Below are 25,990 nucleotides of genomic sequence, written 5' to 3'. Positions count from 1 at the left end.
ATTTTTTAAGGAGAAAAAAATTAACTGAGGCATACAGGTTGTTGCTAGAGTATATGGTCAGCCATCAAATGTTCTTTTATCAGTTTCTTTTCACCAGTCTTTTTAGCCTGCATCTCACCTGAGGAAAAAATAAAAACACTAGATTATAGCTACATGTAAGTGTTGTTATACATGATACTCAAGAAAATGCTCTTTCACTTAGTTTAGATATGTGGTATGATATAATAGTGTATTCTTGGGTTATGATACATTTGCTGAAAACCAAATTGTACTATTACCAACTAACAACATTTTTATATAATTTAGTATGCTACCAATAATAAATCGAAGGAAGCCATCAATTTTTATCTTAACAGGGAGAGCCAGGATCTCCAGGAATCCCAGGAGTTGATGGAGAGCAGGTCAGTTTCAAAGATGCATACTGTCATTTAAAGCATTGTTATTGATCACTACTTCTATTATATGTTTGAAGCCAAGAAAGGCATGTGTGTTGATACATGATTCCCTCTCTCTCTCTCTCTCTTTTTTTTTTCTTCTAAAACCATCTGTTCTGGAGACTATATTAACTCTAGAGCAACTGGTTTTAAATTAGACAGTTTCCTCTTCAGAAACATACAAGCTATGATGCTTTAGTTTTGTCTTAATACTTTTCATCAATCTACCAGTGATAACTCTGTGAATTTTTAATAGACTTGTAAAATTATTACCTATTTAGGGAAAATAGCCTACTTTTTGTCAGTGAATATAAATGATTCAAGATGAGTATCAGTGATATAGTTTCCATAAAATTAGATATATGTGTTTTCTTTTCCCAAGTAAAAATTACAGTTAATTTTCTAGATCATTAGAAAAGATAGAAACAAACAGGGCAGTTGTAGCTTTGCAGTGTGGCAGTTTCTCTAAGGGATTCCTCTAACACAGAGGTTGGCCAAGTTTTTCTATAAAGGACGAGATAGTAAATGTTTTAGGTTTTGCAGGCCTCATACAGTTCTACTGTGTATTTTTTTTTTTTAACACCCCTTAAAATTTTTTAAAACCTTCAGCCTGTACAAAAACAAGCCCTGGGCTGGATTTGGCCCATAAGCTAAAAAGAATCTGGCCAGGAGATTGTGGAGAGGATTCAAATTTCAGACTCAAATCACAGGGTTAGATTCAAGCTATCTGATGTTCTCTGGGCTTCCATAATTTACCCAGGAAATGGCTAAAATCAAGTTGATCATAAGAAATCAAGGGTGTTTTTGAGACAGTTAGTGAAATATACTCCTCAGGTGATAGTATTAAATAGGGAAATTAAAAGAAGAGTTATTTTAATAGCATAATTATATGTTGAAGTTATATGATGTCACATTAAATAAATGTGGTAGTTAAAAAGAGACTTTAGATGATTTGTCATATCAATCAGAGATCACAGTAGAATTTTAAAATCTGGCTGTATAATTTCTTTACCACTATTGGTTATTATAAATAACTTCACATGCATAACAATGTGGTCTCTACATGTAACAATAGCTGGATTTTTTTCCCATAGGCTTTGCAAGGTTTTCCTCTACTAATACATTTAGTGGATTAGCTATTCTGTTGATATCACTAGAATCCCAAAACCAACCAGGGTCTGAGTAACCAGATTTATTTAGTGATTCAGGTACCTACCCACTCACCTAATGGATGATTCCGAAGTAGGTGCTATAAAATAGGTATAAGTAATAAGAGAAGACATGACATTTCTGTCCACAGGTAGCTTTTAGTATAGAAAAGATATCAGGTTGTATAACCTCAGAGCCCCTTATTATAATAACTATGATTATCACTACTGAAGAATATGCCACCTGGTCATATTGCATTGAGGAATGCAGTTTTGAGGAAAGAGGAAATTATGCATTTTCTTTCAATGAAAATGCTTAACAGCATAAATTAATTTCAGTATTAGTATCACTAATTCAGAGTTGTTAGCATTCAAAATATCCATTTATCTGTTTCCTTGTAATAAAAGGAGAATAAAAATAACATCCTGGATCATCTCATAGAGATTTCATGATAACAAAATAAGAACACTGTGGATAAGTTGAAGTAATTCTAAACATGGATTGAGCATTAGTGTGCAGTGAATCATTTGCCTGTCTATACATTGGATCATTGAAAACTGATGGTGGTTGGAACTTCTGCCTGCATTTAAAGAGACTACAGGGCATCTGGTGGGATATGCGAGACATTTCTTTGGACCTTTGTTGTTATAACACTAGTTTTTGTTCAAATGTGTATTGTGCTGTTGAGAGTTAAATACATTAAACTGTTTGCAGAACTGGTGATATAGAATTAGCTTCCAAGTAAAAATATGATATCAGGAGATATGATGTCAATACCTAAGGTCATGTTTTTCATACTTATGTGGCCTAAATGATAGAATTTATTCCCTTCAATTACACAGGGAAACAGTGTTGATTGAATGTAGAAGATTGCTACTAGAAATGCCTCTACATAAAAATGGAACTCAGAATCATCTTCACATAGGACCCACCTATTGACTAAATTGATCTGGAATTCTGTTTTCTCTAGGATGTAACTATTAAGGGTCAGTATGATTCTTACATGCAAACCATATCATTTGTAGGGACTCAAAGGCTCAAAAGGCGAGATGGGGGACCTGGGTATGCCAGGTGAAAAAGGAGGGATCGGACTTCCTGGATTACCGGTATGTTTATGTGTTCCTATTCAGATACATAATCAGAAAAGAATTATATTATTAACTACAGTCTCATCTAATAGTTCATATAATATTATTATTGTTAAATATTTGGGTATTATTGGATAGTTACTACAACTGGAGCTCTTCAACAAATTTTAAAGCATCTAAACAAATGAATTATAAAACAAACTTTCATGTTTCCTGAATTATTTTCACTAAAAGATAGTAAATTAAATGAAGTTCATCACTTTACTTTAGTATGCATAAGATAGTGATAACTGATCATTTTTAAAGAAACTATACTTTAAAAATAAACAAACCAAAAAATTAAAAACAATTAAAAAACGAATTACTCTGGAAATTGTTCTCTTTATGTGTATGATACTATGAGATGATGTTTTATGGTTATTCCTATAATTTTTACTTAGAAATGGGAGGGGAAATTGTAGGCAAATGTAGGGGAAAATGCAGAAAACCTCACTGCCCACAATTTTTTTAAAGCAAAATATCTATAAGTAAATGCCAATGACAACATAGTTAAAAGACTGACCTTGGCCTTTTAAGGTGAGCACCACCATAAAAAATATAACATTTATAATATGATATATTCAGCAATGTGTAAGTTTAACCAATCAAGCCTAACTTAGTTTATATTGCATTTACTTTATATTTTATTTTACAAATCACCCACAGTCTAGGGGTTTGGGAAAGCTTGCTGTTTGAGGCTAGATGCAAGGGGATAAATCCTTTTTCTACATATCATGTGTATAATATAAAAATTTCAAGATGATGATGGATTTGGGGAGAAAATTCAGCTGTTCCTTACACTTTAGAAATAACTTGACCAGCTCAACTCTCCTAATGATTATTTATAGGGCGCCAATGGAATGAAAGGAGAAAAAGGAGACTCTGGATTGCCAGGTCCTCAGGGCCCTTCTGTAAGTCCGTGGTGGCAGAACTTCCATGGCTCCTGAAAAACTCAGAAACGGGCCTCTTATTCATCCAGTTCACCCTATGCCAGATGGCTTATCAACAGTGGAAAGACCATGAACCTCTCGGTTTGTCAAACTGTAAAATAAATATCTGTCGGCCTTGTATACAGTAAGAGACAAAATGTTTCAGAGGTCTCAGTTAGAAGCAATTTTTCAGAGGACTGCTTCATCCTGGGGGGAAAATCAATGATTTTCCCACAACGTTTGTGCGTAATGCTTTGTGAATATAGAACATGCATTCTTTTTTTTCCTTTTTTTTTTTCCCTTCCAGAACGCTGCTGTTGCTTAGTGAAATATTGGAGGATTTAGTAGTGGTTGTGGCATTATAGCATTTCTTGGTAATCAGTTGCTTCCTTTTCTTTTAGTGTACTTTTTGATTTATTCTGGCTTTTGTAAAACAACTGTATTTTTTTAGGGGTCTTTTTTTTGGTTGTTGTTCTCATAAAGGAATTTCTATACCTAGAGAATCAAACACATCATTTCTTCCCAGTATCCTTCTTTCTCTGCAACTATTAATGGCCTTAACAGACACCTAGCAAAAGATTCAAGCCAAACTGCCTTATCTAAATGAAGTAACCAAATCCCTGTTTATTTTTCGGACATACAGATCATAGGCCCACCAGGCCCACCAGGTCCCCATGGCCCGCCAGGCCCCATGGTAAGTCTCCCTTCTCTCCAAAATGTAATCATTTATTTATGAGCATGCTACTAGAGAAAACAGGAGCACATTCCTCCAAGCAACTGGCTTGTATTTCGTACTGCTCCCTTTGGAATGGCTGGAAAATACGAGGTGCTTTGAGATATACTGACTTTACAGTGTTGTCTTTCACTCCCCCAAACACATTGGAAAGAGATAGAGTAGTTTTTGTGATAGGAAAGTTGAAGACAAACAGATAGATTCCTCAAGCTTTACTTCAACACTAAAACATGAATTAGAAAATCATTTTAAATACTGCTCGAGGCCATTAGTAGCAAAACAAAATTAATAATTGTAGCCATTAATGAAGCGTCTAACCAACTTTGAAGATTAAGATCCTTTAATGAAATGTTCAATAAGAATATTTATAAAATAATATGATAAAAATTGAAGCTCACTTCCACAGATGACATATATTGTTGGATCTATTTTATTGCACTTTTATGGTACTTGATAGATACAGTATTTACTGCAAATATCCCTCAGTTACCAACATAGACAATGCCCCTGTCCTCGTAGAACTCAAGTCCAGTGAGGAAGGCAGCCACTAAACCACAGTTATCTCCAAATGTCTATCTAATGACCACTGTGTGAGGACAAGAAGGCAGAGTGCTGCCAATGCTTTTGACTGGGGCAGGATGAAAGCAAGTCCAGCAGCCACTAAGGTCACATTCATGTCTGAGGTGCCTCAATAAACCATGCCTTCAATCCTATGGATTTAATAAACAGTGGGTCTCACTTTCCTCCTACTGTGCTCTAAGAAAGAGCATCATTGGAATGATCCGAGCCCCAGAGTGTAGCCCCAGACCTAACCCTCTATTTCTTACTGTTATTTCTATTTCACACACAAAACAATTATAATTAACCTTATTTTCTTAACAGCTAAACAGTATATTAAGAATTAAGCAGATGGCATAGCTTTGGGGTTTTTATACTCTCCTTTAAGTTAAAAGATTAAATTTAAAAACACTGTATCCTGTTTGTATTATAAAATTAATTAGTTTAAAATAACTTTAAATCATTACTGAAATAAGAATAGTTAATAAATAGCATACATTTTCTGAAAATGTTTATCCACAACGTATCTAAAGAGAAAATATTGGTCCAATGTAGACATATGTAACAAATTTCTATGAATTTGCTTGTTAAAAAATTTTCTTACTATTGTGTGATTTCACTGATGAGTATTTAAATACTCTTCTCTCCAAAAGTTTATTTAAATTACTTGAAACGTTTAAAGCAATTCTTTTAATTAATTTAGGTTAGCTAATTGGTCTCTATATTTAGATTTTCCACAAAATACATGTGTTATGACTGTTCCGTTGGTGAAAATTTGCTGCAAGGACCTGGAAGAAAGCATCTTTATAAAAATAAATATGTTCTAAATAATAATGCTTACCACTACTGTTCTATATATATTCATAAGGTATCTCACATTTTCCACCTAGATTTCTTTCAATGGGGTTTGAGAAGTAGTAGTGTGAATTAAATACAACCTTTTTTGTCTTTTATTTTTTTCTTTCATATAACCCGTTCAGATTCCTCCCTCCCTCTCACGGGTACTTAGTAGAAAAAAGTTGCTGTTAATAAACTTCCTATGACAGAGCAATCCAGAAACTGGAAGGAACTTCCACTAGGTATTAACATCTACTGGCCTGCTTCTAGCTATAACACAAACAAAAAGATTCTTGTTTTATATCTTTTTTGTTACTTTATATAATCACTGCTGCTGGAAAACAGTGAATCAATTCTTAATTAAAAGCTGTGTTTTTCATTTTCAGGGACCCCATGGACTTCCTGGACCAAAGGTAATCTAACAAATCCCTTGATTATTTGATTTCTGTTTCCTTGTTAATCATGGAGAAGCATGACGGAAGCATGTCTGTCCTGTCTTATTTACTTGTCAAGAATGTTGATAATCTTTAAGCCTTTAAGTATCCAGATGTTTAACTCTCACAACACAGAATGACTTAGAACAAATTTAAGTGATATCACCTGGAGATGAATTATTCTTCATTTTGCCTTTTTTCCTTGTCATTGTGTAAGTTTCTTAAATCACTAATCATAATATACTCAAAATCAACCATTTAGAAGTAAATCTAATGAGATTCTCAGACTAGTCTGGGTGCTTTCTTATTCTTTAGTTGTACATTTAGATGTTATTGATACTTCTTGCTTGTCATATAGTGGCAGTACTGCATCTAAAGGCTTTGACTATCCGGCGTCTGAATTCTGTACTCACTGGGAGGTCACTGGCCTAGAATGGAGCGAGGTGTATCGGGTATGCTATACTGAGGAGACTGCATCACATACACTGAGACGCAAACATATACTCTATTTTAACAAGAGAACAATGGAAAATAGCCTCTCCTTTTCAGCGTTAGTGCAGCTTGTATTTTGAAGATGGTGTCCACCTGTTCTCTGCCTTCATGTAAACCAAGAGGACATCGTGAAGGATTAAAGTGAGCCCTGAAGGACAGTCTCCTCCCAGGGAACATTTGTGGTGAGGACCTACATTCTAATCTCAGCTTTGCCCCTGTCACCGTGCACTACCTTGGACAGATTATTTACACTGTCTGATCCTTCAGTTACTCAACTAGGTAACTTACCACACAGGGTTGTGATGATTTAATAGCAAAATATCTGGTGCAATTGTTGATGAGTACCCAAGAGATGTCAGTTGTTTTGTTATCTTGTGATTTGATGCTTTGTTCTGAACAGAAAAATACAGCTAGTCCTCAAGGCTGTTTGACAGAAGGTTCAAGTACTCTTGAAAGCTCCTCAGTAGTGACTTGATACATTTAAATGGTGAGGGATGAAAGAATACATCAATGCAATATTGGCATTAGGAATCAGAAAGACAGTCCACCCTCTCCTTGGGACACTCCCTCTGGCTCACCCAGCTTTAGGGGTGGCAGAGATATTGGTCTTACTTTAGAAATCTGAGCTTCCTTTTAGAGGTCAGGCAGGTGACACACCCAAGTATGGCAAGAGTTCATGCCTCTTTATTCTTTGTAAAATACCCTACCTTCTGGTAAGGCCAGTGAGTAACAGTGTCTCAGAATCATGGGTTCTAGTTTGGGGTCAAAAGAGCCCATCTATCAGCTTTGTGATCTTAGTATTAGTTGTCTAACCTCTCTGAACCTCTTTTCCCACTCTTGGCTTCTCCTTGGATGGTAAGGCACCCCTAAAGACCAACCCAATCATAATAACTCAGGCTAAAGCCATCAAGACTGTGTTTTTAATTCATGAGTGATTTAGATATCCCATTACCATTAAATTAATAAATGCCCAAGATTCTCTTGATGTCCAAAATGCAATGATTTTTTTGCCTACATTTAACTTTAATTGTACTTAAATTACAGACTTCAGAGAATTTTTATAAAGTTTTAAAGACCTCGTAGATTACCTGTGCTAGTTCTTTGATTGTATAGATGATGAACTATAGGCCCAGGAAATTTAGGCTATTTACCCTAAATTACACTGCTAACTAAATGACAGATCTGGGATTGGAATTTAGGTCCAGCATTGAAATTTGGTCTTTTTGCCACTGAATTAGTTTGTTTATAAATTCACCTTCTCAATTAATGACCATTGCTATCAATGAGTCATTCCTTGCCAAAGAATTCCACAGCCTCCCAAGGCTTTCTTTCCTGCCTATCCATCATCTCAAGACTACTTGCTGAAAGACCACACACACACAAAAGCCGTGTATCTCAAGTTTAGATCAGTTAACTGAAGTTGACTATTGAGCCTTAGTTTTAACCTCACATTAACTCTAGCTCTGTGACATTCCCAGGATCAAACTTCACCAACCATAGCACATTTGGATTTCCTATAGTGGCAGCACTGTGATTATCCAATTTTAGAATACCAAAATTTCACTAGGTGGTGCCCACATGTGTTCATTACTTTGTGACCCCTCTGAAAGTTCAAATATGTAACATGGTTCTAAGAATGAGCTATTTCCCAGAATTTCCTGATCAGAAGAATCACCTGGAAGGCTTATTAAAAATACATGTTTCCTGTGCTACAAAAGTCTAGGTGGAGCCCTAGACTCTTCGTGTTTAACAAGCACCACACTGATTTTATCATCAGACACGTAGGGGAAATACCACCTTCCTGCCATGTAGACACAATCTCTCCCCTCTCCCACCCCACTCAGCAAGACTCTATAGGGCTTTGAGACTGAAATCATCTTTCTTTCAAGTCTTTCAACATTTTCTTGATGAATTTAATGTCTGTACTTAAAAGTTAACATGCGAACCAGTCAGAACTCTATTTCTATCAGCTGCTGCTGATAGAAAATAGGTGTACTGTATTCTTAAATTTTTTTTAAGGAGTCAACAAAATTTATCACTTCCCTTGGCTTTCGTTCTGTCACCCAAAGCTAAATTCAAACCTTCTTTATTCTAACATTGGGCAGACAAGATTACTGCATGTAAGTTCTGTGATCTTCATATTCTCTTCTGGGATTGGCTATTTGCTGTCTACTCTATTGATTAATCCATGTAGGGACCTGACTTGGCAATGTCAGTGAATGAGGACTCATTTAATGGCATTACTTCAAACATCAGCTGCTATATTTTTAGCTCATTCCCCTGGGCAAAATGCTTAAAGGCTTAAAATGTCTGTATATAACACTGTCCTGCATATTCCAGTTTTCCATTGCAGTAGAGTCGGTTTTTTACTGCTGAATCTCCTTCAGCATCCTCCACTCCGATCGTCTTTGATTTGCTTGGTCAGGACAATGTAGCATAACACCAATTTCCTTGAAAAATTCAGAAACTCAGTTATATGTATATATATATATATATTGATTGGAGAGAACACACTTTCTAGGCAGTTTGATTTTCCAGAATATTATTTGTCAATTTCAGTTTGTTAACTATTCACTGTTCTAAAAATTAATGTTGAACTGATACAAGACAAATCTATCCTGACTCAGCTGTTTCCTAAAACTGGAACCTGCAGCCATTTCAGAGACTGGCTCTCTTCTCTCATAGTTGAAACGCCCATGATAGCAACCAAAATTGGCATTTGCTTTTGCATTTAGGGTGAACCAGGGTTAAATGGTGTTAAAGGATTGAAGGGTGAACCAGGTCAAAAGGGTGACAGAGGACCCCTTGGTCTTCCAGTAAGTAAAGAAAATTTTCCATTTCAGCGCAAATCTCAGACTTTCCTTTGTACCTTAAGTTACCAACTCTGGTTTACTCAGCAACGATCTCATAGTTGAGATTTCTGTAATTGGAGAACATGTTGTGTTGGTGCAGAGCTCAGCCAGTGTGTCTTCCAATGTCTGCTCTCTGTCCAAGGAAGACCCCATTGCACCCAATGCCATAAGTGTTCTGTCTTTCAGTTACATACATGCCAACCTTCCTCTTTGAAAGGTGCCAATTCTTCTCACATCACTTTCCTCTTTAAAAATGTATTGTGCTGATAATCTCATAATTTCTCCCAAACATTTGTATAATTTAGTGCAGCTTTAAATTATTCTTCCATTCTTTTTCTCCTTCAATACCCAAACTGTAGTCCTTTGTTAGTGGCAGGTATGCAATTGGCCCTTGTTGACGGCATGAGGTCAGTGCAGTGGCTCCTTACATGGATCAGTCACATTGTGGTCTAAATGTTGTATGTTGTTTGTTTTGGAAATGCTCTCTCATGAGATTATTGTGGCAATAGCGGACAGGACAGAAGAAATGCCCATATTCTTCCCACAACAACTGAAAAGAGATTTTTTTTTTTAAATGGTTATCAACTATGAGGTTTCAGATTCAAGCTTTTACTATGATGTCTATTCAGTGAATGCTGATAAAAGTCAGTAAAGAACATTATAGGTTACATTATGAAAATATGACAAAATTGCTTATAGGAAATAGTTTTTATACCTATTTTACACATAAAAATTGATGGCCACTTATTTTATTAGGGTACTGTATCTTAGATACTAAAGCATTCTACTTTATAACCAACCAGTGCTTTACATAAATCAGCCATGTAGTAGATGTTCAATATATATTAATTTATGAAATGAGTGATATAAGCCTTGTATTAGAGTACAGGTTAAACCACACCAATTAGATTAATGGACACCAGGCATCAAACCTCTGTAACATACGTAAGTCATTAATTCACATTCCAGGTAAATATATTATCAGTACAGAAGTTTTACCATCCCCCTACTGATTTTTAAATATTATAATAATGGTGACTCTAGAGAAAAAAATAATAATCAAAAGGCAAAGAGAGTTTGGATTTCTATTTCATTTAAAACCTTAATCTGATTTTTTTTAAGTTTGCCCTAACTTCAGATTTAGGGTTAGTGTTACTTTTTATACAACAGTTAGCAGAAATCTTTACATGTGCTAGCATTAAACAAAGAACAACCCCGTTTTCAAACATTTTAATCATTGCTATCTAAAGATGTGTTTTGTAGTTATAGCCTGACTCAGAATTATAAAGAAGGAATTATAAAATCTAAAATTACTGAAAATATATATGGTACAGCATCGTTGGTGGGGTGTGCAGCTGGAATAGATTTTTCCCTTTCATATTATATTATTAATTACATCTGAAGCACAAAATGAGAATAGTTCTGCAACCCTGCCAAGAGAGCATTTAAAGGGCAAGTGCATTGTCATTCCTAAATACTGCTTGACCTAATCAATATGTGTAAAGAACTATAAGTAGATATTTAAATTTTGAGCTACAAAGGTCATATCAAAGAAGTAATTGTGGTTATTATTGAAATAAGCACTGAAAATGTCATCTTTTAATCATGCACTGTGCATAGTCTAGAGTCCAGGGTGAAGAAGAGCATGCATTACCTGAGAACATTAGTTTTTAAAGCATTTTCCCTTCAGACTTTGATGCCATGATTATTTGAAGTGAATTGAGGAACAATTTTGTTTGGTATGTTTATTTTTTGTGTGGACTCAAGAAATATTTCTGCTCTTTCTTGTTCCTAGAAGTCCATCTAGTGGTGAATAATGTGAACACAGTTAAGAACAAACCAGAAAACATTGACTATTGTTCATGTAAAATCCAGAGTCATTTGGCAGGTTCAAATTCTGCATTTGTTATTCATCAATGCCATTTTAATGAGCAAAACTAGAGCTCTTTTCTTCTCCTCTGAAATGCTAATCTTGATTGATTATTATAATGAGCCTTTTCTTAGGAGACTGGCCGTTATTTTTCCTTCAGAACTTAAAGAAAAATATTGCGAATAGCAAAGTCTTTAGAAAATGAATTTCATATGGATGTTAGCAGCCTGTGACTTACTGGTACCTGCTTTAAAGTCCACTCTATAAACCTTATAAACTTGATTTCCAAATAAGGATTTATCAAATGGAAATGTCATTAAAATACCATCGTCTTGGGGGGGAGGGGTGGTTGTTTATTGTCCTGTTTTTTTGTTGTTTTTTTTAACTAACAATTTGTAGCAATGTGATATTCATCCCAGAACCCTGTGACTGGGTATTATGTTGTTTGAAGTTTTACACTTGTTCATTGGTATCTCATACTAATCTCTGTTCTTGTCATTCGTGTCACACCCACCAACCCTGCCACCAACCAAATCACACAGGGAGCATCTGGCTTAGACGGAAAGCCAGGAGCCCGGGTGAGTCAGTGCCTCGTCTTGCTGCAGCGCGTTTGTGGCTATGAGTCCTGGGCTTCAGGACACACCCTCCACTCATGTGCTCTCATTGGAAGATGAGGGTGCGTAGGACTGGGGCGAAACGAGAAGGTGGACACAGATAGTGGCAGAAAAAGGAGAGGTGAACAGGGCATGGGCTGCAGCCCTACCTGACGCACAGCCTCGCCTACAGAATGTGTTTTTGAAGCGGGGCTCAGGTTTGGATTGCTTGCTAGGTGAGAGGAATGACCAGTCTGATTGGCATCATTGTCTTAGATCCAACAGATTTTCCCATAATCAATGGATATTTCCTGTAATTCCATGAGAGAGGCCCTCTGAAGGGATTTAAATAATGTGAATTTTTTTAACTTGCTTTTCCTTTTATGTTTATGTTTATATTAGAAATGTAACCTCTTCATTGGAACTAACTTTCAAATCTTTGTTGATCCAGATGACTTGTCTGTCTTCTGTCATTTTGTCTCTTTTCTTTGGCTCTTAACAGCTCCAGCTCTTAAATTTCAGCCACAGAAACTCAGTATTTACAAGTCTTCTGAAGATGAACTTTGAGTTCAGGCAGTAAAAGACCCGTTTAAGATGACGAGAATTCACCTACATTAGAATTACTAATGTAAAACCCTGAATTATTTCATATCACAAGGCTCTGATAGAATAAACAAGAACTGGACAGAAATAAAAACACTGTAAAAACTTGTACTGAATAGTTTCATTTGCAAATTTTAAAATAAATTCTTTGCAAATCTACACATAGTCTTCCAGAAAATGAACAAATATATTGAAGTGCTTGCTACATTTTAAAGAATCAGAAAGAAATTTCAGCTCTTGGATTCTAAAAACCTTCTTCAGGCAGCCTTTGTTTTTCCTGGACCCCAGGGTTCCTATATTCATTCAGATGCTGTCTCATCTGCCTCAGAAATCCTAATCCTAAAGTAGGAGGCCAGAGGCAAGTATGCCGTTAAATCGTCAGCTGCCTGGTTTGTGCTTTGTAAGCCTAGTGACTTCAGCCACCACAACAGAATCTGTGAGAATAATTCCTTCCCTCTAAGTTCCCGGCTGCTCCCAACAAGCTGAAGAAAGTTTGGTTTGAATGCTGTTCTCATTTATTTAATATTTTCCCACTTGTGTAACTGTTCAAACCTCTTAAACAGCTGAATGCAAGGCTTCAGATCATCCATGGCCAAGGAAAGCGGGCGGCAGTGGGTGGAAAATGAATGTGAACAAGCAGTGATGTGGAGGAAAAACCATTACTGTTAAGATTATGGGGGCAAAGTGAAGAGGTTCCATTTAGTCAGGGAGAAAATATATAATTAAATGATACACAGCTTTCTGTGTGTGCCTTTCATTGAAATATGCAGTTATACATTTCATTTCTTTTGCATGAGTTTCTTGAAAACTACTGGCCTGAAAGAATCAAGTACAAAGCACTTTGCATGGAGATGGGTTGTCTTACCGACATTCTCAGACATCATTCAGCCAGGAAAGGTCCAGGACATATTACAACTGCTTTTCTTATAGCCCTTGGGGTATGTCTCATATTATTTTATTTTTAATCTTTCTTTTAGGGTACAGATGGCCCTATGGGACCCCATGGCCCTGCAGGTCCCAAAGGAGAAAGAGTAAGTTGCTCCTGAGGTTACTAAGCTGTGACCTAAAGACAATAGAACTTGAACTGAACTGTTCATTTCCCAGAAGAAACAAAGGGCCATCTAATATTAAATGAAAATAGATATCATCTTAAATTCTTTTAGAGTCATCACACTGAGAGAAGAGAACAACAGAGTATTAATGTGGAATATGGCTGCCTTAATAGAAAACAATGCATACATTTACATAGCTAAATAAATAGCTCAGACCATTCCTTCTGAATCCATAAGGAAGATATTTTTATTTGGCCTTAATCCAGTAAATAGAAGTCAATGAGGCTAAAATTTCCAGAACTACATATTCTGGTCGATAATCTTTTATATAAAGCTACCATATTCATTGAGAGTAAGTCATAATTTTTTTTAAAGAAAATGACAAAACCAAAGTATTCTCCTCCACACAATTACACATGCTCCTGTTTACAAAAGAGAGAAAGAAAGAATAGCCTGTCTCTCTTCAACCATACGGAAATAATTTCAGTGCATTATAAAAGAAAAACCTTTCACTAACCTCTCTATTTCTAGGCCATGTTTCCATATCCTTGAGGAAAAAAAAAAAAAAAAAGAGCAGAAGATAAATATCTGACACAAAAAAATGTGCTGCTGTACCAGCAGCTGGTCATCTGTCTGGAACCTCTCTCCCTCTTTCTCCATTTTCCTCCCACTTTTTCTTTTCCTCACTTTGGAAGACGTAGAAGTGTTTGTGTCTGAGGGGAATTGTGTCGTCAGTTTCCCCAGCATCCAGGATGGGATGTAAGGAAACTATCCTAATAGTGAGGCCTTCAAAATGTTGGCATAATTCATTGTGCAAGTTTGTGGTCTTTCAAAGCTAGATGGAGTTTCATCATTCTGGGATAATTGACTTTAAAATAGAAAGCCCACCTAGTGATTTCTTTGGCGTACACTCCAATTCCATGTTCTATAAATTGAATTCACTCGTTCAGTAAATATTTATCACATGTTACAATGTACAATACAGAGTGTACTTCTAATGTGAAATAGAAACTCTTCCCTCCCTTTTATGTCAAGTCTCTTTTGCTCCAGTGAATTGAATACCATTATAATTAATTCCTCATCCTATAATCTTTGACTAAGAATACTAAATATATTTATTCAGTACTGTAAAGGAAGCAGCTGTTTTCCCTGATCTAAAAGAGTTTACAACCTAATTGCAGAGGGGAAAAAATCTGCAACAAATAATCAGATAATGAGGCCAAAGTGAATACAAATAGGTACAGGCTGTACATACAGCAATAAGGAAGGCTGCTTTGTCCAAGAATGCTTCTTGAAAGAGGTGAGTCTTAAAGGAATAAATAATCTGATCTTTATTTGATCTTATTTCTAAGATCAAACCAATGACTTACGAAGATCAAGGTCATTAAAAATATTTAAAAGCGAAGCGTCTTCACTGCTGAACCACTCAAGCATTGTATCAAGAAATTCAGTACATGTACTAAACATGGAGCAGCAAATCTCAAGTAATCTTTTGGCAGAATGACCCAGGGGCTCAAGAGGGTTTACCATTTGGTAAATCAGCTGCTACTTCCGATAGCTCCCCAGTGTCACAAGAGTATCAGGTCACCGCCCTGGGGCAGAATTAACCAGGAGAGCAAATGAAATCTCTAAGAATTTTTGAAGGCATAGTTTAAGTCAGATGGTGTGCAGTGTAAAGTGTTACACTTGTATTTACTCAGCATGCTAACTATCTGAACTGGATCACGTATCAGCACTCTCTAAGTGCCCCTCACCCGAAGTGCTGAACTGGAGTGTGATTCTCGGTGTTAATTGATTGAGGTGCCATCTGGACTCTCTCGAAAAGCTTCAAATTTTAAAGCGGGAGGAATCAGGAAAGGGGGCCATTCTAGAATAATTCCGTAGTGTAGACATGCAAATGAAAGAGCCTGAATAAAATTAGATCAGCTCAAAGGAAGCCAAGCATTTGACAGGCAATTTTATTCAGAACTGATCAGACACAGGCCTGACAACATTAGTGTTCAGCTCTTCGGGCACCTGATGGTTGCTGCCTTCAGTTTTCTTCATCTGGCCTTATAATTGCTTAGGAACTCTGTAGAGGATGTTAAATTTGAGAGGTTCAAAAGGACGTTTGGAATTATTTAATCCAGGAAAAGAAGTTGCACATTCCAATCCCCATGTCAATATTTCACTCCTCAACGTTTTCAAGCTGGAACCATTACGATGCTCTTAGCTCTAAGTGACAGCCCCGACTCAAAGTGCCTCAAACAGTAAAGACAGTTACTGTTCTATATAGCAAAATGTTCAAAGGAGGGACTCACAGCTTTGATTCTGTGCCCTTCCCATATACTGCCTTTGTCTTCTGACCGCTGGCCAGTTGGTCGCGGTGGTTCTAGACCTCCCCTCCAGGAAGGCAGCACGGAGAACACAGAGACCTACTTCTCCCCCTGTGCCGCCAGTGAGGACCCCTTTACCTAGCTTCCCAGCTCACGTCCCCCATGCCTCGCACCCACTTCTGAAGCAGTCACTGGTGACAGGAATGGAATGGTCGTTCTTAGCTTAAAGTAATTATAAGAGAACTTCCACAGACAAATGTTTTAGTGATGGCTTAATTCAAATAAGCCATGGTATATTCATTTTTAGAACAAAATGAAGCCGCAGTGCTCGGTCAAAGGAGGGAATAGGTATATAAAAATCATCTGCGGAGATTTTTCAAATTAAATCTACTCTACTCTGTTGAGTTTTTTAAATTAAATCTACTCCAGGTTATGTGAACCCTCCTTTCACATCCCACCTCCCACTACGCACACCCACACAAGCACACAACCACCATCTCCATTTTAAAAATCATAAATAACACTGCCAGATCAAAATGAAATAAATGTATTTTGAATTAAGTGCTCTTTGAGTTGCCAAGCCCCTTTTAATTAAAAATAAGACCTCTAATTGTATAATAATAATGATAGCTACTATTTATGGGACATATTATTTGGCAACAAGAAATTTCATATTTTACAATCACATTTGTCTTCAGAATAAGTTTTGTAGAATATGTATCCTTATTTTATAGCCAATGAAATTCAGGCACAGGAAAGTTAAGAAAGTTCCCTAAGGCCACACAGCCAGTTAGTGGCAGAATTGAAATTCAAATTTAAATCTGTTGTTTTCAAAGCTCAGACACTTTCCTGAATGCAATTGCTATTCTTTCAGTAATAAACATAAAGCAATAATGAGTAGAAGTTCAAAAGCATTTATCATACTTATTTTCAGTAATCTCCCTATTCTTTATGTGTTTCTAGGTGACAGTGCTAATTAAGCCACCAATCCCTAAATTTAGATTAAAGAGAAATGTTAACAGGGACTTGAAATTTGCTCCAATGGGAATCTGGAATATAGAGAAACACAACAAAATACTTGGATCTGCATTCACAGTTATCAGCTGAACTTGGCATTTTATCCATGAAAAATGTTTGCTAACCTTTAAATTTCTTCAGGGGTGTGATAGAAGAAGGTAATATTTCTGTTTGGCCACTCATGTAAACATCATTGTGACTCCTGAAGTTTTCATGCTAAATCCTGACAAACACGTTAATTTTGGAGATGGTGGTAGAGGGGGACTCAACTTGAAATACAGAACACCTCTTTCTCTGTCATCACAATTATATTTCATATTCATGGGACACCTCCAATTATACTTATTCTTTATAAGCATTCAAGATCATCTTTTAAGCCAAGGCATGCTTTTCTATTTAAACAGGTATGTGGAGAGAGAGCAATAAAGGCTATCAGGCATTTAGTGGAAGACATAAAAGTTTTTAAACCCTCTTTCAGAAAGGAAACAAAACAGATACATGGCTGTATTAATGTGACTGGATTTATTAATTAACAGATATTTACTGATATTGCAGACACTATTGCAGGCCTTGGGGGTGCAGCAGGGCACAAGCCAGAGGCCCCAGCACCCTATGTGAATATTCCAGTGACAGGCTCCGTGACGAATACACAGGTTGTAACCTGGGTGTCTTCTGGAGCGTGTGGTATAAGCTCCATAAGGTGTGAGCTCCGTGAGGCCTGGGTAGTCAAGGAAGGCCTTGCTGAGGAAAAAACGTTTGACAGAAAATATAAGATATTTCATTCTTACAGTTTTGAAAAAATAGTAACTGAAAGTAATTAGTAACAACTAAATGTGTCACACTAGTACCAAAATAGCCCAAGTACAGCATCCTGGATATGCCGGTTCTCTTGTACAACCAGCCCCTCTTTCAAAGGTGATTTAGTAAAATAGTCTAATGTAGATGACTTTTACTATATCATCGGCAGCAATGCTGAAAGACCCTGAATCTTTGGAACTTTGATATCATGATACTCCAAATAAAGGCTTTATACACAGACCTTTAGGGCACTTGTGTGAATATTGGTGTTTGGGTATGATTTGAACTTTCTGCCTTTCCTTTCAGGGTGAAAAGGGAGCTGTGGGGGAGCCCGGACCCAGAGGACCCTACGGTCTGCCTGTGAGTTCTCTGTCTTTGTGCACCTCCCCCTTCACTGCACAGATCACCTGTCACTGGCACGGTTAACCCTTCCCTTGCAGGGCCAACTAATTATGTTACAGGAGCAATGAGCAATCCACTGATGCTCTGCAACCCCCATGTCACCACGTCTCCCAGAGATAGGTCATATTCATATCGTATTCTCCCACTCACATGCAGACACATGCCCTCACACTTCACCAGAGTGAGAGGATCAGAGCTTGTCATGAGATGAACAGTTTTAACCTGAAGGCAGGAGTCGCACTGTCTGATGACACTGTCTCTATACCATCTGACAGGTCACCCCTAATTGGCACTTTCTTTGGAAGGTCGCTATACCAAAAGTGGTTGTAGAAACTTTATTTAAAACAACTTCCTGCAGGCTTGATCTGTGCTCATAGCTTACTCACTGAAACTACTCTCGCTAATAAAAGTAATTTCTCACATTGATGTGTATGATGACTTTGATGCCTCTGATCCCTTTAAGTTACTGTGATGATAGTGGATCTTTGAAACATCAAATGTGGATAGTGTTCTGTCTTCTAAAAATTCTCAATTACACAGACTTCAAATTGAGGCCTCAGGCCTGCTCAGAACATTATCTTCAGGACACTTATGGATGATTCCATGGGGTAGGGAAGGACCACAATAGAAGCATATGCTCTATTACGGTGTTTAAATCCTGTGTACCTTCCATATACATTGTACTTTCAGTTTTTATGAACTGACAAAATAAACCGTGATCACTTCAATGCTAAAAGAGGCTGATCTTAAAATAGATTTCAAGTGAAGACTGATTTTGAAATAGATTTCAGCTGAAAAAATTAAAGCACCCTCTCAGTAACTTTGGGTGGATCCATTGTATGACATGTTAGGGTCATTGCCCCGGTAATCTGAACCATGGGAGTACATTTATTGTCCTTGCACAACAGTCTTATGACTCCTGTATTTGGGGATCATTCACTTGCAAAGCTTACTTAACAACAGTGTTTAAAATGTGGCCTTCACTCCCTCAATATTTGTAGACAAGGTGCACATCTAGCCGAATTCAAACTGTATTTAACAATAAAGTTTCCACATTTTTTACTCATTTACAAGCTAACTATTAAGTTATAAAATTAAAGTAGCATTGATTTGCATACTTTATTAGTGCTGGTGTGTTTTTAAATCAACTAAACTATTTTTCCTTTCATCTTACTCCTGGATTGATAACTTAGATACCAAGAATTCAACTTAAGCAAAATAACAAACTATTTAACCCAATATATAAGAAAAACTTTTCATGCCTCATGACAGTCACTTCATTTGATTTCATGAAAGAAATATATATTACTAATCAATAGAATCTTTTTTCACATTTTTGAAGTAGCTCTAATATAATACTAGTATTGCATGTCTAGGCAGCCTTAAATAAAACAATAACCTATTCATGAAACCTAAGAACACTAATGGAGCTACTGTGGTTCTTTGGCAGGGGAAAGATGGAGAGCCTGGTCTTGATGTAAGTAATATGTGCAATGAACATCTTCCTATTGTAATAGATGCTGATGGTCTCCATCATCATTAGCAGCAAGAACACTTATTGTTTCTGTGCACATAGTTATGCATACAACATCTGTTGCTGTGCATATAGACAGCAACATAAAATGCACTACAAGTGTTTGCATAAAATAAACATAAAAGAAAAAAAATAATTATCTGGTAGAAAATTCATAACTGACCGTTGATACTGCCACTTCAAATTCCTTCCCAAATTAGGGACACTCTCAACATTTGCAGTTGAACCACTTATTTTGAGATATGCATAAAATTAAAGTATCTTTCACACACCACCCTTAGATAATGGTGTATTATATCTATTCTCAAAGCTCTAATGCAATTTTTTTCCGTTAGCATGAAGTCCCTGTATATCTTATAATTCTATAAATATAGAGACTTTCAAAAGTAAATGCCTCTTGAAATGAACACTGCTTGTCCTGTATTGTGTGAGTAATAACGACAACAAAAACAATAGTACTTATTGTTTATTGAGCACCTGGTAGGTGCAGATGTAATTCTGGTACTTTATATCATCACATTTAATGCTCACACCAACAGTTCCGTGTAGATATCATTGGCCCCCATTAATGGGCAAGGCACTAAAATGCTGAGGTAAGTGAATTGCACAAAGCCACACAAAGCAGTGAACTTGCCAGGGTTCAAACTAGAATCCTGATATTCTCTCCACCAAACATTTCCAAGGAGAAAAGGCAAAAACCCTGTAGTATATAGATAATTGACATGTTAGTAAACTACTATTTCTAAGTGCTATTTTACCTCAGTTTTGAGACTGTTGGGCTTGCCATTTTTCCTTATATCTACATTCAGAAATGTGAACTTTTTAATTTATTTTTTTGAATTCGATTTTGCCACAGTTACATCAGTAGATCTCCTTGGTTTGCTTTTTATCCTGTAGGGCTTCCCTGGTCCACGAGGCGAGAAGGGTGATCTAGGAGAAAAGGGAGAAAAGGTGACCTCTCCATCCCAGCACGTGCCTGCTTGATCTTTTTCATGCTGTCTGCTTTGCTGTTCAACCTGTGTGGTTCTTTCCTACATTTAATCTCTCTCCATCCTGCGCTCCAAAAACACACTGATGCTTGATCTAAGGAATCAGGCCTTCACAGAGAATGAAGAAGGCTATACCACTAGACATAAGAGCACTGTCTAGTATAGAAGAAAAACATTCAATCCCCAGATAGCTGAGCTAAAATTTCTCATCTATTTGACACCAATGTGTTGAAAGATGTAATGTTCAGGGATTCTTGAAAATGAAAGAAAACCATTTATTGCTCATTAATGTAAACTGAAATAGCACAAGTCTGTAGTGGTTTTCTGGCAGAGCTCGTCTAACACGATAAAGCCCGTACCTCAGTTACAATACCTACACAACGTTCCCAGTGCAGACAGAAGGTATGTTCTGTATCTGGATTTTTTTATTAGAAAATAGAAGCAGCGTGACTAATAAGCCCCAGTGAGTCTATTAGGCAGGAACTAGGACTTGCTGCTGTTAGATGCTGCAGATATTTTTAAAGGAAGATATCGGTGTGTTTTATGAGGTCCTGTTTAGGTTCTATCTCAGGACCATCAGCTACAGGGTCCATAGGAGCCAAAATCAGGCCAAATTTGTTTCATGTCTGAAAGTCAAAGTTGGATTATGGGTTTTCAAAATCACTTTTTCTTTCGTCTTCCCTTTGCTTCGATTTTTAAAGAGTAATTTTTTTACACTGGACACAGCGAAAGAAGCAGACAAAAATTGAGCACCTCAATAGAATAGTGAAAATCATAAAGTGGCTGCAATTATACTTTCACAGTTCAAATTTAAAACAATTATATTTCTCAGATTAATTCATGTCCTGATCTACTTAACAACACACTGCTTTCTTCAACAGTGAAGTTTTCAAAACTTCATTGTTAAAGAAATTATCATTAAGAGTGAAGTTCATAGCTGTTGAAATCAAGGCTGAAGAAGCGGTGTCAAAGAAAGAACCATCTGAAGACTGCCATCTATCCCATAGCCTTAAACATTACTTACCTTCCCACTGGTAAGAGAGCTCATGTGAGCCATTATGTAAAAGCACCACCACCACCTTCATCATTATCAATATCATTACACTTACCGAGTACTTAACATTACATGGATAAATCTTTTAATCCTGTTAACAACCCCCTGAGGTTGGTGCTATTTTGTGCACCAACCATTACACAGACAAGGAAACCGAGGCAAAAATACTTCTTTTATTCTGAATAATAAATTCTAACTATAAAATCTAAATGTTTTGAGGTAAATTGTGTATTTTAGGTCTAGGCATATGTGCTTAAAAGATTATAGATTTTACATTTACCTAATGGATTGTATGAGCCTAAAACCTTACTCAAAAGTATGTTACCATAAGGAGGATACTCATTGTAATGCTCTTTTAAGCAAAGAAGAAATTACCAGTATTATAACTTATGAAAACATTAAGCTACAAACTTAACCCTTGGAGTAATGTTAATCACCCTTACAAAATATTTCTGTATTTCAGATTCCATGTGTAGAAGTTTTATATTTAGGAAAATTACATTCTAAATGTTAACACTTTATGTATGTATATCATTCTTTGACATGGGAGATAAATATTAGTAGGAGCCTTTATGTGCTCATAGCCACAAGGACAGGTGGTTTTGTGTTACATAGGGAATCCCTAATTGTTACAAAACTATGTTGATTAATAATAACACTGATATATTATTCTTTGTATAATACTATCTATTTTCCATAAAGCTTGAAGTTTACCAACATATTACTGAAAAATTATTCCCATGACCTGTTCAGTCAACATTCATATGACAACACTTTTCTGTTGAATTACTAATATGAGTTGATTTACCAAACAATGAAGTGAATTCTAAATAACACCTAACACACCTAGTATCAGTCACACCTGTGTGAAGAAGAGTCCACTGCCTCCTGAGAGGAAAGAGCTCATACAAACAAGTTTAAATCAATTTTATGCCATGGCCCTGAAGTTTTTTGCTGAGGAAGAATGTTTATTCATCTTGCAGGAGTGAGCAATTTACTCCTGAATGCTCCTCCCAGCTTACCTCCTGTCACCTGCATTCATGTCACCCTGGCTTCGCAGGTCTTTGTCTTTAATCATGATCAACTAAGCCACAGAAAATTTCCCTTTCCCCAGTATGAAAGAAACCCAAGTGTTTCTGAGTCTGAGCCTTCTAATGCAGTCTTTTTGGCACAGAGGAGATAAAGGAGGAGCTTTTGCTCATGCAGTCAGAATGAATATATTAATTTGAATGCATATCTCATATATTTCTGTTACATCTATGTCTTTTCACTTTGAATATTCATGTTGTTTTGCCTCTGAAATTATTCAGTTTTATCGTAACTGCCATCCTGATTGCAAAATGAATATGCTAATTTAATATGTATTGTATTTTGTATTCTGTACTCACCAACTTCTTGTCTATAAATATGCAGATATTTATGTTAATGTAAAACAGCCGAGGTGCATTCCTTCCTTCTCCTCCTTTTGCCTCCTTTCCTAAATTCCTCCATCCCTCTGATCCATGCAGATTTCCACAACCTTTACCTTGATTCCTAAATACTAATTTCCATGGCTACATTCCCACTATGTAATTATCCCGCCTACCTCATTTTTAGTGTTAGCTCAACTGAGTCCAAACTGCTTTTTCCCTCCTAAACAGAATTTTTTTTTCCTGCATTTGTAAGTAAACTGGAAACCCATTTACCATTGTGAACACCTGGCATGAGATTAATAACAGTGAATTAAAGAAGATGTCTGTTTCTCCAGTTGGTATTGCTGAGAAGTATTAGCACTTTTAAAATTTATTTACCTGACTTAATAAGGAAAATATTTGCTCATTAGTTTCCTGAAAAAGAACATTAAAAGAAATAAAAGCATATTTAAATACACTGAATATGTTTTAATGAGAGCTATAAAAAATGGTGGGTGGAAGCTGTTAATGTTCTTTTCCTCTGGCTCAATGTAGCTTTCATCCATTACAAAATTAGGAGAGACGGGGAGAAGTTGACAGGTATTGAAAATTGGTCAAAGTATTCGTTATTTCTCTGAACTTCATCTGCCACTGGCAGAAACACCTCATTCAACACACACACACACACACACACACACACACACACGCACCTCCCTCCCCAGATCCATGGCAGAAACACCTCATTCCAAAGGACAACTATGCTGGGCTCTCTGTCACCACTCATACTGCTTTCTGATGGGTTGGCCTTTTAGGTCTCCTTCTATCATCTTAATGGGTACCTTAAATAAAATGCCACATGTTGTTGCCCAGAATCCATTCTCACTGTTATTTTTATATCATGCCTTACCTAAACCAGTGGTAAATGTCCTTCCAGATTTTTATTGGCTAAATCATGTTTGAATCACCATATTTCCCTCTCCAATAAAACCTGTCTTTTATTTAAACCCTTGTATCCACAGGGGGAAAAGGGAAAGAAAGGCAAAAAGGGGCCAAAAGGGGAGAAAGGAGAACAGGGTGCTCCTGGATTAGATGCACCTTGCCCGTTGGTATGTCTGACTCATAGGACTCTGTCTCCAGATGTCACATGTGAAAGAATAAGCTGGGAGAAGAGTACGCTGAAGGGACCCTTAACAAGAGGGGTTCCAATTGGGGTCATTTAACATCGATTTCAAAGTACCAGAAGGATCCAAGCCAGGTTATTCTGGAATGTTCACACCTTGTCTCTGACCACCAGCTCTGCCTGATTTCTTAACATGCAAGTATTGATCCAATGTGAATGCAGGATCTGAAGAGGAACCAACATGATTCTGTACCTCTCAGGATAGGCACGGTTCCCAGGCAAACCCTTGTTGTTCGTGAAGCCTCGTCCAACCTCACTGTATGTTACTTTCCACTTCAGAGTTGCTCCTCTCCCAGCCTTTTCTTATTGTGTTTATTTCTTTAGCAGAATTTGTGCGTAAATGATTTCTTGTTAGTAACGTTATGAGTTAATCTTTACAAACAGGGATTCCGTGGCATTAAGGGGGAAAAAGGGGAGCCAGGCCAGCCTGGCCTGGATGGGCTCGATGCCCCTTGCCAATTGGTACAGTATTTCTCTTTCCTACCTCCCTGCATGCAGTTCCTTTGTTTATTACATATTCATCTCTATTGGTGTAAAGTGGTGCTTCTGGACCAAGCTTTACATGATAAACACACTACATGCATGTGCATGAATAGCTCCTTCAGCGACTCTGCAGAGTGAAGAGAGCAAGCATGCATTTCTCTCAGTGACTGCAAATTAATCTCCTAACATTGTTTTCACAACCAGCATGACTGCCATGTCTGCCTTGTGGGAGATATTAACTTATTCAATAAATACTTAAAGATTACATTAAATTACATGAAAAGCTTCTATGTAAAAGCACAGCTAGACCATAACTTTGAGTGTTACCCCTAAATTGAACTTTTTTTCTTTTCCTCTAAAGAAAGTAAAGGCATTTTCGCTCTTCCACTAAATTTCTGTCAGGTTGTAAATAAGACCAAGCCTACAGAGCTGAGCTTCTGTGGTCAAGAATTGGCCATTTATAGAGGATACTGTTAAGATACTGTTGGGAAGTAAACCAAGCTTCTTTGAACTTCTAGAGATGATCATAGTCTACAGCCCAAACCCTCTTCTTTGTCACATAACCTTTTCAATTTAATGGTCTCTCCTTTTGAAACTCACTTTCCTAAAATAGACAGAACTCCTTTATCTCCATTAGCATGAACTCAAAATCCTCCCTATACTAAAATCTAAAATTCTACTGGGTGATCCTTCTCCTTGTACCAATCTGGCATTACCGAATTTTTCCCAAATATCTTATAAAGCTATTTCAAAGTATTTTTTTATATTTTTAAAAAGTATATTCATATATTCTGAGTTATAACAGAAAACATTTTATGGTTGCGTTGATGGTTATACTTGATCTGCATGTTCTTATATTATTTTTTAATGCTAAGCATGATTTTATAAAGATAACTTTTATGTTTCTCAAGTTCTTTAAGAGATTGTATTTATAAAAAAAATTTATTCAGTTCATAATTACAATTAGAAAATATCAATATGAAGTGTTCACTCTTTTGTTTGCTTGGTAATGATAATAAATAATATTTTACAATTATTTTGTTGGGAGAAAGTACAAGCATGCCTCATCATATACCAGCTCTCCCTGCTTATTTGTATCATTTGTATCTGAAGAGTGTTTACACTTTAAATAAAAATAAATTTTATGGCATTTAGGAATCCCTA

At 36.6% G+C, this 25,990-nt stretch overlaps 1 protein-coding gene across 1 annotated transcript in view; it reads left to right on the top strand.

The window, feature by feature from the left end:
- The window catches only part of COL25A1 (collagen type XXV alpha 1 chain), a 485,787-nt gene extending 464,976 nt beyond the window's left edge, over nt 1-20,811 (top strand). The window contains 11 exon segments of the mRNA XM_090267359.1: nt 357-401; nt 2,609-2,689; nt 3,559-3,621; nt 4,283-4,333; nt 6,154-6,180; nt 9,429-9,509; nt 11,958-11,993; nt 13,589-13,642; nt 18,100-18,153; nt 20,627-20,702; nt 20,705-20,811. Coding sequence (XP_090123485.1) covers nt 357-401; nt 2,609-2,689; nt 3,559-3,621; nt 4,283-4,333; nt 6,154-6,180; nt 9,429-9,509; nt 11,958-11,993; nt 13,589-13,642; nt 18,100-18,153; nt 20,627-20,702; nt 20,705-20,811 — 675 coding nt within the window.
- The last annotated feature ends 5,179 nt before the right edge of the window (nt 20,812-25,990 follow it).

This window comes from Furipterus horrens, unplaced genomic scaffold, assembly GCF_987537825.1.
Source record: "Furipterus horrens unplaced genomic scaffold, mFurHor1.1.pri manual_scaffold_2, whole genome shotgun sequence".
NCBI lineage: Eukaryota > Metazoa > Chordata > Mammalia > Chiroptera > Furipteridae > Furipterus > Furipterus horrens.
This window is presented reverse-complemented; position numbering and strand designations above follow the sequence as displayed.